The 15,406-nt window shown below is 42.8% G+C and overlaps 1 protein-coding gene across 1 annotated transcript in view; it reads right to left on the bottom strand.

Moving 5' to 3' along the window:
• cdh23 (cadherin-related 23) overlaps nt 1-15,406 on the bottom strand; it is a 1,109,092-nt gene that overhangs the window by 660,993 nt on the left and 432,693 nt on the right. Inside the window, exons 12-13 of the mRNA XM_059946450.1 lie at nt 13,184-13,372; nt 2,996-3,145 (exon numbers count right to left, since the gene is read on the bottom strand). Coding sequence (XP_059802433.1) covers nt 2,996-3,145; nt 13,184-13,372 — 339 coding nt within the window. The remainder of the gene's footprint in view (nt 1-2,995; nt 3,146-13,183; nt 13,373-15,406) is intronic.

The following is a 15,406-nucleotide window of genomic DNA, read 5'->3' as shown; positions in this document are numbered from 1 at the left end:
AGGATCTCGAATATCAATTCTAGCAACCACACCAACTTCCAGCACCAAACCCATCCACTACCCCAGACTTGACTCAGTTCCTACAGATATCCTCTGCCAACGTAATCCCTTCCAATTGTCCATCCTCATGACACTTCCAAGATAATATTACACACCACCTGGAATTTAGGAAGTTAATTTTTAATGGGATTAAAGTTTGAACTATTAAGAGCATTGGATGGTTTGCATGGGGAGAAACCACTGACACTATTTGGGAGTTTGGGTCTTTGAAGCACAATCTGAAAACAAGGCTCAAGTCTCTCAGGGGAAAAGAGGAGAGCCTTCTACAGGCAGATGATAATAAAAATTTGCAATTCTTCTCCAGTGTTGTACGTCATTCAGGTTGTCCAGCTATAGGAAGATCGAAAAGTATACAGAAAAGATTCAAAAGGATATTACTAGGACTGGAGGGCTTGAGTTATAAAGGGAGACCATAAAGGGTCTTTTTTCTTCCTTGGAGCATAGAAGGCAGAGGGTGACCTTACAGATGTATATAAAATTATTGGGGGCATAGGTAAGATGACTGATTGCAGTCCCTTTCTCAGAGAAGGGAAGCCTAAAACTAAAGGACATGGTTTAAAATGATCCAGAAAGATTTAAAGGGCACCTGAGGGGCAAATTTTCCCACACACAGTGAGGTGGATACATGGAATGAGCTACCAGAGGAAATATTAAGAGGCGTGTACAATTAAATACTTAAAAGACATTCAGACAGGTACATGCACAGGAAAGGTTTAGAGGCATGTGAGAAATAGGACTAGCTCAGGTAGGTTTCTGTAGTGTCTAACTCTGTGAATCTAATTACATTGGTGCCAATTCAACCTGAGACTGATAGATTTTTGTTAAGCAAAGGTAATAGGACAAATGAAAAAAAGGCAGGAGAATGCAGAATTGGTTTGAGGGCTACTTGAGAACTTGAATGTCCCTTTGTTCTCAGGACAAGAAAGATGATTTTTCTCTTCTTTTACTAACAGTGGACATCTGATTTTCAAGTTGTGTAAATCACTTCTTTAAACCAACTCCACAATTTAAACACCTCCGAAATCAGCTTTTCTTCAGTTTGGTTGTGAGAAAAACAAGCAGAATGCTATTTACACTGCAAGAAAGTAATAAGCATTGACCAAAAGGAAGCAACAATACAGTCACAGTAAGCAAGATCCAGGGTCAATGTGGTGGGCTGAATGGCCTCTTTCTTTGCAAGTCCACAGTGGGAAGTCAAACAGTGAGAATGAAAAAACTTCAGCAGTCAATCAGAATTAACAATGACTTACTTTCACTTAGCTTTAGTGGGTTCTGATGAAGCCAATAAGGGAACTTCAGAGAGAGCCAGCTGGAGATGCCTAGCAGTGCAAACAAGTGGGTTATTTTTGAGGTGGGTCACTTCTTCCTCTGCTTAAACAGAACCTCCAAATGCTAAATGATGGGAAGAGGCTAAAAGAGATTAGAGCTTCCAGCTGAAGATTCCTAGATGGCGGCACGACGCAGCTTGCAGCGGCCACTCCAGAGCTGATACGTTATTTGTTAAGCGCAGTGCCATGCGTAATCCTAATCTGATGAAAAACAGATGTGGGAGCACAGAAGAACATCTGGAAATCTCCAGGAAGGCCTTCTTCGTAGCTGCTGCGAGGTCCGGGTCTCTGCTGAGGAGAACAGGCCCCCAGTCCTTGGGGTCGCGTTGCCGGTGGCCGTTGGCGGGGGCATCTTAATACGCTCGGCAGAGGATGGTGCTTGGAGAAGCTGTGCCAGAGGGGATGGTCGGAGGCTCAGAGGTTCGACGGACTCGGAGTCCGCTGCGGTCGGGGCGCTTTCGCTGTGTGTTGTGTCTGCGAGGCTGTGTTTGACAGAGCTCTCATTGTGTGCTGCGTCTGCGAGGCTGAGTCCAGCGCTGTGGAAGTCCATAGCGGGGGTATTCCCTTCTGCCACCTGCGTGGGATGGCGAGTCCATCGGGACCCTGAGGACTTGTGGAAACTGTGTGGTGGTTTCTTTCCAACTTATAGTCTTTTAACATCTTTGGACTATTTTTACTGTGCCCGTGATCTGTTTTTTTTAATCAATTATGCTATTGTTTGCACTGTTGTAACTATATGTTGTAACTATGTGGTTTTGTGCAGGTCTTGTAGCTTTAGTTTTTGGTCTTGTTTTGTCTGGTGGGTTTGGAGCTCCTTTCCGTTAAACGCGCTAAGATGGTAGCGTAATATTAATACGCAGCAGCCTCTCTGGACTCTGGATTGGGGATTGCCAAATATTATGTGGATTTTCTGGTATAGTCTGTTTTGTCATGTGATATCATTTTGCAGGAACGTTGTCTCATTTTTTAACTGCATTGCATTTGTGGTTTCTAAATGACAATAAATTGAATCTGAATAAAGTGAATCTCCAGCATGCAGAAACTATTAGTGTGTTCCTAAGGCCCAACCCTGAGTCTTGATGAGATGTACACATAACTTCAACAGATACTGGAAGCCGTGAGCAATACACTGAAAATGCTGGAAGAATGTGGCAGGTAGGGCAACCAATGTAACAAAATTAACAAGAATCCATATTCTGGCTTTTGCCCCATTCATTTCCAGTCCTGGCGAAAGACCTCAGGCTATAAAGTCAACTGTTTATTTCTCTACATAGATGCTGCATATCCTGCTGAGTTCCTTCAGCATTTTGTGTGTGTTGCTTAAGATATAATGAGATGCTTCAGATGTGTAATATAATGTCTGTTTCACTTTCTACAGATGCTACCTGACCTGCTAAGTATTTCCAGAAGTTTCTGGTTTTATTACTGAAAGGGCGATGCCTGAGGCTTGAAGAATTTGAATGCAGGCAGAGTGGTTCAGGTAAAGAGGCTGATGGTTCTAAAATGACAACAAGACTTTTGATTTTCAAAACTGCGTGCCTGTGCATGATTTTCCCCCCTTTAACAAGACATTGTTCCAGAAGTGGGGTGCAACCAAGACAACTTACGGAGAACTCATAGTGAGCAATGCGCTCGAAATCCAGGGGCACAGCCACTCGCATCCGGATATCGACCTTCCCCTGGCCGGAGGTCGGGGAAATGGTGAAGTGGTCTGAATTGTTCCCGATGAGCTGGACGTCAAACATGTTGTTGGGAACCTGGGGAGGAATAAAGACAAGGTTCTGTTATAATGACTTGGAACTGTGGAAGATCAACAGGTTGAGCGCAGAAATCACGGGGCCTGTGCGATGGGAAGGGTAGTGAGGAAGGAAACAAAAATGATGTCAGAATTATGCAACATAATGGCACAAGCTAACAGCGTATAATCAGAATTCTTCGGAATCAAGCGGAAACCATCAGGAAACGGTGTCCAATTTCATGCATCGAGTGCCACTAATGGCTAAACTGCCTGACTGTGACTAGGCTGTCTCTGGGCCTCCAGCCTTGGGCAGCACAGGCTACCAAGGTGGCTCGTCAATGAGAATTTCTACCTCATCAACAGCAGGGAGCGAGCCAGCTGTCAGGGTGTGATTTGTAAGTCACAGTTGCACACACACAAAGAAAAAGCAGCACTCTGGAAAACAGTAAGTCAAAATGAAACACAGTGAGAGAAGTCCGCATTCGTGAGAACGTGTACAACATGGTCTTAATGTCTGGGCAAGGGTCAAGAGAGAGTGTGTACAGTTGTGAGAGGGACAGCATGCGGTGGTAGAGAGAGCATGAGCGGAGGAGGGAGAGAGAGTACGTGGGGAAAAGGAAGGGGGGAGAGAGCTCAGGGGGTGTGGGAGAGCGTGGGGGAGAGCACAGTGGGAGAGCGCAGGGGAGGGAGAAAGTGCAGGGGAAGGCAAGGGAAGGCAGGGGAAGGCAAGGGAGAGAGAGTGCACAAGAGGAAGGGGCATTAAGGAGTGATGCAGTGCGACAGAGAGAGCAAGGGAGAGTGTGAGACAGAGCGAGGGAAAGTGAGGGTGAGAGTGCAAAACAGCAAGGCAGACAGAGCTCGATTGAGCAAGAGAAAGACTGTGAGAGACACAGGGAAAGAGAAAAGATAGAGAAAGAGGAAGAGATTGAGAGAGAGGGGCAAAAAAGGGAGAAAGGAGCAGGAGCTAGGGATGAAAGAGGAGACAGAGAGGGGGACAGAGTGTGGGAGTGTAGAGGGCTGGGCAGGGAAGGAGGGAGGGAGACTCCTAACCCACATCATTCTGGCTGATTTCTAAGCACCTTCTGAAATTGCACAGTGAGCCACTTGATGTGACTACCCAGACCACAGGAATGAGAATGCACTCAAGAATTTTAATTTAACAGTCTTAGACCTTTGAAACCATCAATTTGTAATTAATTTGCTCCCAGTGCTAATAAATCACCCTTAAAAAAAAATCATTTTCATGATGCCTCTCCTCTTACCTACCCTGTTGCAATGCCCAAAGCAGAGCCTCCCACACCAAGCACCATTGATGATTGGCAAAGTAAACTAATAAATGGTCAAACACACATTCAACTGGAGTGTCGTGTATCACACAGATTTCTCACTGGGAGCTGAAAGGAAATGATTAAGGGAATCAGCAAGAGCATTGAAGAGAAACAGAATTAGCTGTGATTTTACTGAATAATTGTAGGGGGTGTACAACCCATTTCTGCTCCTGCTTCCAGCAGCTGACCCATAGATACAGAAAACAAGGACCAAAGAAGCAAGAGGTTAATAGAGTGGCTCAGCTGGCTGTTCAGGGATTTCTCTGATGAGAGAGATGTTGTGAACTGCTGACTCTTTGCCACACTCTCAATGAACACATCAAAGACTTCAGTTATCACTTTTACTTCCTCTTCATATTTTTTGCCAAAGTTTCTTCATTACCTAGGCTATCAAATCATCAGTCTTAGCCCTCCACAGTGGTACAGTGAGCTTGTTGTGATCTGGAGGCACAAAGGACAAATGGAGGGTGAGGATTGCCCAACACTTCACAACCTCACAGAAACAAGGCTTAAGGTTGAATAATCACTATGATGGAGTCAAAGCAAACCTCTGTACTCCTGTTACTGTTTTAACAGTGTAGTGAGTGCAGTGAATTCAACTCTGCATGTTACAGTAAGACATCAAAGTAACCTCCCGAAACACTGCAAACAGAGCATACAAATCAAACCCAATTCAATGAAAATTGAGTAGATCATAGGATATATGGTGCAGTGGTTTCCTCTCAGCTGCAGGTGAGATCATCTGTGCTTGCTGACTTTATGGTTTCAGCACCTTTGGGGCAGTACCATGGCAAGTCAGGCAGACTTCCTGCCTCAGAGCGCCAGAGCTCTGGGTGCAATCCGGACCTCAGGTTCTTGTGTGCATGGAATTTGCACATTCTCCATGATACCACATGGATTTCCCTCTAGGTCAGGGGCACCCAACCATTTTTATGGCATGGACCTCTGCTATTAACCAAGTGGTCTGTGGACACTAGGTTGGGAACCTCTGCTCCAGGTGATCTGGTTTCCAGTTTACAGCCATGTTTCAAAGATGCACAGGTTGATAGATTAATTGGCTGTTGTTTACGCACAGCTTCTTCTCCTCCTCCTCCAGATTTCTGAACAATGAACCAAGCACTACCACTTTATTTATGCTCTCTTTTTGCACTACTTATTTAATATTTTAATGTAGTTTCTTCTTGTAATTTATAGCTTCTTTTAATGTATTGCACTGTACAGCTGCCACAAGACAGCAAATTTCACAGCATATGGCAGTGATATTAAATGGGATTCTGATTCAGATTAATCGCCCTAGTGTGCAGGTGAGTGACTGAATTTGGGCAGAGTTGATGGGAATGTGAGGAGAATAGCATGTTTGTGTGTGCTTGTCAGTGGAGTAACATGGTGGGCTGAAGTGCCCAATTCTGTGTTGTAAGACACTGGTCCCCTGAAAAAAGTCCACCCAAGCATAGCGAAAAGATACAACGCCAGCAAAACACAAACTCTGGAGGACCTCTACGGGACAGGCAATGTCTGTGGAAGGAAGCAGAGTGTAGAGGGGATATAGCCAGTCTAAAGTGGTGCTGGGATGGAGGAGGGAGCAAATACTGGTGAGCAATAGGTAAATCCAGTTGAAGAGGCATTGTGTGGCCAATGGATTCAGACTGGGGAGGAGATAGCAACAGAGGCTGGGTGGTGTTAAATGCAGACAAAGGGCTACAGATTATGAAACCTGATTCAAACCAAGTAAGGTGATGAGTGGGACCAGACAAGGAAAGGATGGTGGGATAATTGGAGAGTGGGGAAGTGAATAGGAGAATTAATGAAAGTGTGCATAGGTGATGGGCAGTTGGAGTTGGTATGGGAGGAGAACAATACTGGGAGCTTGTGGTTTAGGAAGGATGGTGGAGAGAAGGGGCTTGATTGGAAGGACCCTTGTACATGAAGCAGTCCAGCACAGTTTAGGTACTTTGGTCCAGATGTTGTTAATCCCTATTTAAACCTACTCCATGATCAATCTAATCTTTCCCTATATTGCCCATAACCTCTAATTTCCTTTCATCTGTGTGCCATCTAAATGTCTGTTAAATGTCCCTAATGTATCAGCCTCTTCCACCGCTCGCAGAATTGCATTCCAGACACTTACCACTCAATGTAAAATACCTACCTCTGATAGCTCCACCTTCCTCCTCTCACCTTAATAGTTCTGCCCTTGGAAAAAAGCACTGGCCTTGAATGCCTCTTATAATCTTATACACCTCTGTAAGAAGATTCTCATCCTCATTCACTCCAAAGAGAAAACCTCTGCCTTGCTCCACCTTTCAGAGCCGCTTGAGCTCACTCAGTCTTTCATCAGAAGGAAAAAGGGTCAGAAGAGAAGCAGGGTACTTGAAATTGAAGAACTCAATATCCACGCCGTTGGATTGCAGATGACCAGGGTGAACATGAAGTGCTGTTCTTCTAGGTTGCTTGAGAGCAGAGGGGGATGAGGATAGACAGGTCGGTGTGGGGATGGGAAGGAGAATTAAAATGACTAGCAACCGTGTGCAGCAGTTGACTATTGTGGGCAGAGATCAGCCAAGTGGTCATCTAGTCGGCACTTGATCTCACGATTGTTCCCACCTACTCAGTACCAAGCTTGGAGACCACAACGCAATTGGATGCTCAAACTGTTATCAAAGGCACTATCGTACAATACTGAGTCAACCTGCTGACAGATGGGCAATCTCTACAAACCAAAGTGTCCACCAACAGTATATACAAGCACAAACTTCCACCAACAGAACACTTCATGTCCATTATTGCCAAATGTCCTCCATTAGACTTCGTCCAACATCTCAAATGTAACTTCTCAGTTAAGCAGGATGTTAATACAGGACTCCCACTTATCTCTAAGGACAGAGGGGTAATGAGGAGGGATGGGAATTCCCAGGAGAAATATTTAGAAGGAGCAACAGAAAATGTAATCGTTGAAATACAAGAGACTGCAGAATACAAGACGAAATGCTGGAGGAATTCACTGGATAAGCGCCACTATCTGTAGAAGGATATAGAGTTGGCGTTTCAGGTTGAGGCCCTTCACCTGGACTAGAAGATAGGGAGGTGGAGGCTAGTGTAACGAGGTGAGGTGAGGTGAGGTGAAGAGGTGGAGCAGGAGCTGGCACATGATGGGTGGATCCAGGTGAAGAAGGGTGTAAACATCAGCTTCACCCTAATGAAGTCTGGTCACCCCACAAAGGTTGTAGCTGAGGATGTGGAGGAAGGAGTGGATTTCCTCAGCTGCTGAAAGGTCCTTGAGTCCCACTCAGTGTCTAGCATGGGCTACTCAGGACCAGACTCGGCCCTGGCAAATTTCACAGTGCCAGCAACTGCAACTTCAAATGGCTCTTTTAATGAGCTATTACTGGCACAATGGCTTCATGAATCTCAAGTCCCTATCCCTGCCATTGGTTCAACCCAGAACGTAGTCTTGCTGGAGACAGACAGGAGCCAGAGGGACACCCATTTAAAAACACTGCGGTTAAAGGATTGTATGGTGGCAATCAGAGAGGACATCTGATCATCTCCTGAATATATGGGAGAAGGAAATGCTTGTCCTCTAGGTTAAAGAGCAAGTAGACAGCTTTTTTGAGAGAAACAAATGGCTCTTAAGTATTTTCTCAGAACAGGCTGCCTTTAACATTTACCGGCCTGTTTCCAGGAACAAGTAATTGTCCACTGTACTAGATTTTCTTCTTGCTCTTTCACAGGTTTAATATCATGTCATGTAAAGTCTATGGATATAGGAGATATTCGCTGCTCCAAGATCCCCACTACATACAGACCTAAATACAACACACCCCACCCAAAAATTTGTCCTTTATTGGCAACTCCATGGTTCCTGTGCCTTCTCCCACTCTCTCTGGACCAACTCGTCAAACCTGTCCCGACACCTGTGTGATATCCTACCCAAAACATTAGCTTTCCTCCTACATATTATGTATATTAAACTCTGATAAGCCCTTCTACAACATCTTTCTCTGCCAATTCAACTGCAATTCATTCTTACAGTATTATTTTTTAATTACAACTCATGTTCTCTATTTTTTTATTTGCACAGTTTGTCTTCTTCTGCATATCAGTTGTTAATCTTTACACTTGTTTATGGAGAGTTTTTCATAAATTCTATTGTATTTCTTTTTTCCTGTAAATACCTTCAAGAAAATGAATCTCAAGGTAGTACATGGTATCATGTAAATAACTTTGATAATAAGTGTAATTTGAACTTTGGACATCCACTTCACCACCCACTCTCCCAACCTTCACTCTCCACCTCTGAAGATGCTGCAGAAACATTTTAAGCCTACCTGTTCCTAAAGAGGAGGCTGCTCATCTCTCAGATGTGACCCAACAATTAAATAAGTGCTTGGAGGAACAGACAAGTAACAGTAGAAGTTCATGAGTGCCATTAATGGCAGAGAGCTACAGATCACCTGTTCCATATCTTTGGGACCATGTCAGGAATTTAAACAGACAAAAGAAATATCATGAAATGGTGAACAGAAGGGGATCATAATTACTGCTTTAAAATTTGTTGTAACATTAAGTTAGGGAATTTAGAAAAAAATACTAAGCATTCCCTTTTGGGTTCGACTCCACCAGTTTACAGAAATGATCAGCAAAAGACAATGAAGTGAACAAGTGTTCCAAGTCCTACTCTAACAAACTTACTGAAAGAATCATTACAATTCTGCTATTTCTCTTGTCCTGTTGTCGCCCTCTGAATTATCGCTTGAGTTCCACATAGACAGATGCAGGAGTGATCAATCAGTCTCAACAGGTTTCCAAGCTTATCTCTGCTTGATGGCTAAAGCCATTGATTTTTCTCGCCCCTTTCAATCTATTTCTTGGTACATCGCCATGCAGTCTTTGCCAAATTAGATCTTGCTTGCAGAGATCTGCTCATGTGCACCTGAAGAGCTGCCTGAGATGCCGTAAACAAATTTCCAAAGGATAAGTGGAAAGATTGGCAGCCAAAGTTGACAGAGTCAGAGTATGACTGACTTCCTCTGAGTTAACCTTTTAGTGGCTTGGACTTTTTAGACTGTGCCTGGTGTAATACACTCAAATTCATTACCAGGATTCCAAGGCATGTTATAATACTGCTGATATCTTTGTTCAAAGTCTAAAACAAATAACCTATATGGTAAAATGTATGTTTGGCATGAATATTTTACATAGTAGACTGTGGATCTATTTATTTATCTTCAGCATTAACTTCGTCTGCTTAATGATTCAATGAAAAACCTTGTGCTGTATTTCCGCATCCCAATGTTGCCATAGGAACCATACTTGGTTGTATTTAAACAAGATAAGGTGAAGAAGTAAACTCAACTATTTACACCGAATCCCTCCTAAATATCCTCAAGGAGTTGACTCTTGCTGTTACCAATCTAGGCAAATTAGCTTCCTAGGAAATGACTGGGAGTGAGGAATAAAGTCCCGTACTTCGATAAGATGGACCCCTGAACTCACAATGTACCACATTACAGCCCTGCACCTTATTGTCCATCTGCACTGCACTTTCTGTTTAACTGTAACACTTGATTCTGCATTGTTATTGTTTTCCCTTGCACTATCTCAATGCATTGTGTAACAATTTCCAGTTTAAGATGGCCTTGCTGAAGACGAGTGACAACTTACTGGTGGCTCTCAAAGCAAGAAACACATCTAAATATTTTATTAATAACACTTTTCTGTAAAAAAAATTATGGTAAACGATCACTGCAAACAATGAAGAGGTGAACGAAGGCGAGGCTGACTCGGAGGTTGAGGCATGTGGATGCTAGCGAGGTCGAGATACGCTCAAGGAGAACTGGGCAGAACAAGGTCGAGGCATGTTCGAGACAGAGTCAGAGTCAGAGATCGAGTGAAGCAGAGGAATTTTGGAGCCCATCCACCTAAACCGAGAGCAAGGTTTGATCGAATTAAGCGCCGAGCCGATTTTGAAAGGCCGGGTATGGGCCAGAATATGGCAGCAGGGTCCAAGCCCCAGAGTGCATTGATGCGACAGGGCCCGCGTCTTAGAGCGAGGAATGACTTGATGGTCGGACGATTGAAAACACTGGACCAATTGGATTGAAATGGCAGGACGTCGGGACTGGAGGCGAGGTTTGGGCTGATTCGGCTCACTGCTCTGTTCTCTGCTGCACTGTGATTGAGGCTGTGGGCCTGCTCCTGGCTTCAAGCCTGTGGGCTCTGTGATGCTTTGTCCCGCTATGTGATGAACTGCAAATGAGGCTGTACACCTGCTCTGGGCTTTATGTCTATGGACTCACTTTGATTCTAAATGCTGCTTGCTTGCTTTTATTGTTTGTACAATTTGTGTTTTTTTTCCCTCTCTCTGCACATTGGGAGTTTGTTGGATTTTTCTCTAATGGGTTCTTTTGGGTTTCTTGTTGTCTGGCAACCTGTAAGGAGATGGATCTCGTACATCAATATATGCATACTTTGATAACAAATATATTTTGAACTTTGATCTGTCAGCATGACATAGTTTTTTTTACTGTACCTTTGTATATGTGACAATAATAAGCCAATTCAGTTTGACTACAACTTTCCCAGGAGGCAAACAGCATACCAATGCTTGCAGTGGAATTTTACTGGCCTATTACCCTGTGACTCAAAGAACTGTTTTATAAAGATTCAACAGAAGAGATTGTCCTACCCGCACCCCCCCCCCCCCAGCTTCTCAATCAGAAACATTCAGGTATAGCAAATAAAGGTGGGGGGGGGGGAACAGTTTAGAGTCATACAGTATGAAAGCAGGCTCTGCAGCCCACTATATCCATATCGAGTACCCATCTGTACACATCCAATAATTCCCTCTCATATCCCCATCACCTTACAGTGGCCAACTAACCCGGCAACCAACACAATTTTGGCATATGGCAGAAACCAGAGCATCATAAATACACTTGGAACCAACATGACTGAGAAATATAATTAACCTGTTCATTCCCCTATCTTGAAATTATATTCTGCATTATACTTGTTCAAATTTCAGAGGAATACATTACAAAGAGGGAGAATAAAAAGGCAAATAAAAGCATTTCTTTCCCATGGTGGGAGGTGGCAAAGAGCACAGGTTTAACGTGAGAAGTAGTAAGTTTAGAGGGGGTCTGAGGTTTAATTTTTTTTCATATGGAGAGTGGTTGGAATCTGGAATAAGCTGCCTGAGGAAGCAGTGAAAGTAGATTCCCTCACAAGAAGCATCAACACAACATCACCAACGCAATAGAAGGCTATGGACCTAATGTGGATAAATGGGATGAGTGAGATGGGCACAACCGTCAGCATGGATGTAATGGGAGGAATGGCCTATTTCTGTGCTGTATGAGTGCAAGAGGAAGGAGATTTGTTAGGAGGGTGGACACAAACGTGGTCCAATTGGCGTATTTTTTGTGCTGTGAGAAGCAGTGATGCACAAAGGATTTGTTCGTGTTTGTACAAAAGCTTCCATGTTTAAAATATTTCAGGACACTTGAAAGATGAGATATTGGCATTTGATAGCAGAAGCTAGGGGAAGTAACTGAAGAAAAAAATAGTGATGCCTTTTGAATTTGGGAGGTGAAATACTACGGTAATGCAATAGTGTGAAGGAACAGAAAAATGCCAAAGAACCTAGTTTTTGCCAGGTGATCGATATACAACTATTCACCTTTGCAGATCCCCAGCAACTTAATCTCCTGGAGGAGGTGACAAGCTATTGAAAGAACCATTTTCAAACCAGAGCATCAGATATAGAGGGGGAGAAACACACTGAAAGACAGGAGATTGAGGGAAGGACCATTCATGCAATCATTTTACAGGCAAGGAGAGGTTTTTATTCAGTGGTAACCAGTCAATCATGTTTAAATTTTTGATCAACTATCCAAACGTAAGCTCATATTAGTTTAGAAATAAGACCCCAGAGGGCACCTTGATTCTTCGCCAAGGGAAGTGCCTCTCCACGGCTCCACAGATGCTAACTAACCTGCTGAGCATTCCAGCATTTTCTGTTTTGATTTCTGAATCTCTCTGCCTATCTACCTCTCTCTTGTATTTTCAGTAGCTCCTTATAAGCCTATATTTGATCCTAATCTGTGTAATCAGCTTTTTTAATGTCAAATTTTATCAGATTGCATTCCTCATAAATATAATTAACATGCTGCCGTTTTAGAAGCATGGCCTTAAGTACAGTCAAAGAAACACGACCTTCAGCCACAGTTCCACGTGGACAGTCAACTACGCAATTTACTCCAATTTTTACTCAAATCCTGCTTTATTCCTCCCATATCTAGGGGGGAGCAGACAGATCAACAATTCCTTCCCATCCTGTCAGATGGTGCATGCCCAGCTGAGTACCTCCGGCAGCTTGTCACTCCTGATTCAAGTATCTGCAGTCTCTAGTATCACGAGATTCTACCTTTCACCTGCACACCTGGGGCAATGTAAAAGTGGTCTTTTAACATTCAGGAATACCCAGAGGAAACCCACACAGTCACAGAGAGAACATGCAAACTCCACACATACAGCACTGAGGTTGGGATTAAATCCTGATCTCTGCATCTCTAAAGCTGTACCATTGTGTGACCCATGGGCGTAATATGTTGGCTTCTAAATTAAGAGGGATTCAAACTGGCTTGGGTTTACAGTTCACAACATAGGGGCATCAATGTCCTACTCTGGGTAGTTGGGAGTTTCATCAATTGGACTTCTATACTTACATCATCTTTGTCTTGCACCTGGATGAAGAGTGGGAGAGCAAAGCCCACCTGGGCCAGTTCTGTAATGCGGACATTGTATTCAGAACGGTTGAACTCTGGTGGATTATCATTGACGTCAATGACCAAGATATTAAACGTGGTGGAGACGGTAGCATTCGATGGTGTCCGGTCATCGTTTAGTTCAGTTCCCTACATTGAACATGAGAAAGATAATGTTATCAGAGCTTATATGTCATTTTAATAATGCTTCCAGGCACTACCTCTTGAACACAAGTGTGCATAATCAAATATGGCAGCTTTTTCACCCCCACAGAGCAATGACACAGGACTATGGTAGCATTGGTCATGGGAGAAATATATGCAAGGATATCATCAGTATACCTTCTTCTTTCTTTGAGAAGAATCTGAGATTTGCCAGTACAAACCAGAAGAGATGGGAGTTTGATCAAATTTTCCTCAAAGGGCTGCAGACTTCATCAATTCAACACTTCAGTGGGTTATGATGGATCATTTTATGATGAGGTCAACTTATTAATAGAATCCAGCTGTAATATAGTACACAACAGAGGTAGCCAGCTTGTGATTATGCACCTCTTTCAAGCCTAAATTAGTAACATTCATTGAAGTGTAATAAATATTTTTTTAATACTTATCCAGCTGTTAGGCTCCCAAAATCAATGGCAACTCAAGTCAGAGTCATAAATCCATATTTAACAAATATGTATTCTGTAGGCCCAACAATTCTCTTATTGATTTTAATTAAAAAAAATAATTCCTGGGAGTTAGACATAAATCCAAAGTGATAAGTCAGCACTTTCTATGGTGTACATGGGCTTCGGTGAACATTTTATTACAACTTACAGGTTTAATTTAGTGAATGAATGAAGGCCTAAAAATAAAAGGAGGAATTGACTGAAAAAAGAAACTAATAACTATTGAGTCTGTGGTGATTTAAGGAATCAGATTTTGTTTCTCTTGCATGATATTTATTTAAAGTCATTGTTTGGTCTTGCCCATCCAAGTGTCATAAAACTGTTCTTCCCGAGACATCTTAACTAGATTCCTCTTTCAAGCCTAGTGCTGAATGACTTCATATACCCTGTGATTTCCACCTCCATCTTGATTCACCTTCCTCCTGGTCCAAGTTCATTGTCTTCCCTGTTTAAGTATCACACACCTTTCATACATCATTTCACTTGGTCTCACTATTTTTATCATTCCAACCACAGGACACACTGTCATAATCATTCTTTTCTATTGTACTTCACCCACATTTTCCTTCTCTGTATCAAGCTTTTGTCATTCTGTGTTGTGCATGAACAAAATTATCAATCGATCGCAAGTACAGAATTCTAGCCATGTACAGGTAGGTTCTAGATCCACATTAACACTAATTTCCACATCCTCCTCCTCCTTCAGGGCTTCTTCTGCTATATGAGGGGTGATTGATAAGTTCGTGGCCTAAGTTAGGAGTCAATTTTAGAAAATCTAGAACATTCATTTTTCAACATAGTCCCCTCCAACATGTACATGCTTAGTCCAGAGGTCATGGAGTATATGGATCTTGGACCTCCAGAAAGTGTCCACAGCTGGGTGATTGATAACTTTGTGGCCTAAGGTGGAAGGAGATGAGTTACATGCACATGCAGCTCAACTCTTTGAGTGATTTTGCAGAAAGTTTGAAGTTAATAACTCATCAGTTATTAATTCAGCAGGATTGATTGATGGTCGTGGCCTAAGGCAGAAAGAGATACGCATGTAACGAGAGCTATATAACTCATCTCCTTCTATCTTAGGCCATGGACTTATCAATCACCCATCTGTGGACACTTTCTGGAGGTCCGTATGCTGCACGACCGCTGGACTAAACGTAAATAATGTAGGAGGGGATGATGTTGAAAAATAAATGTACTAGGTTTTCTAAAATTGATTTCCTCTACCTTAGGCCACAAACTTATCAGTCACCCCTCATACATTTGCCACATAACTTGTTCAGAAGTGGAGAGAGTGAGCAGTTTCCAAGTTCCTGGGTGTCAAGATCTCAGAGGATCTCAACATATTGATGTAGTTATAAAGGCGGCAAGGCAATATATGTAATTGATTTACTTGTTCATATATAATAATTATTATTTTTATTTCATTTATTATTATTTCTTTGCTATATTATGTATTGCATTGAACTGCTGCTGCTAAGTTAACAAATTTCACATCACATGCTTGTGA

This window comes from Hypanus sabinus, chromosome 21, assembly GCF_030144855.1.
Source record: "Hypanus sabinus isolate sHypSab1 chromosome 21, sHypSab1.hap1, whole genome shotgun sequence".
In the NCBI taxonomy this organism is placed as follows: Eukaryota; Metazoa; Chordata; class Chondrichthyes; order Myliobatiformes; family Dasyatidae; genus Hypanus; species Hypanus sabinus.
Note: the sequence above shows the minus strand (reverse complement) of the source record. Positions and strands in the feature narration are given on the sequence as shown.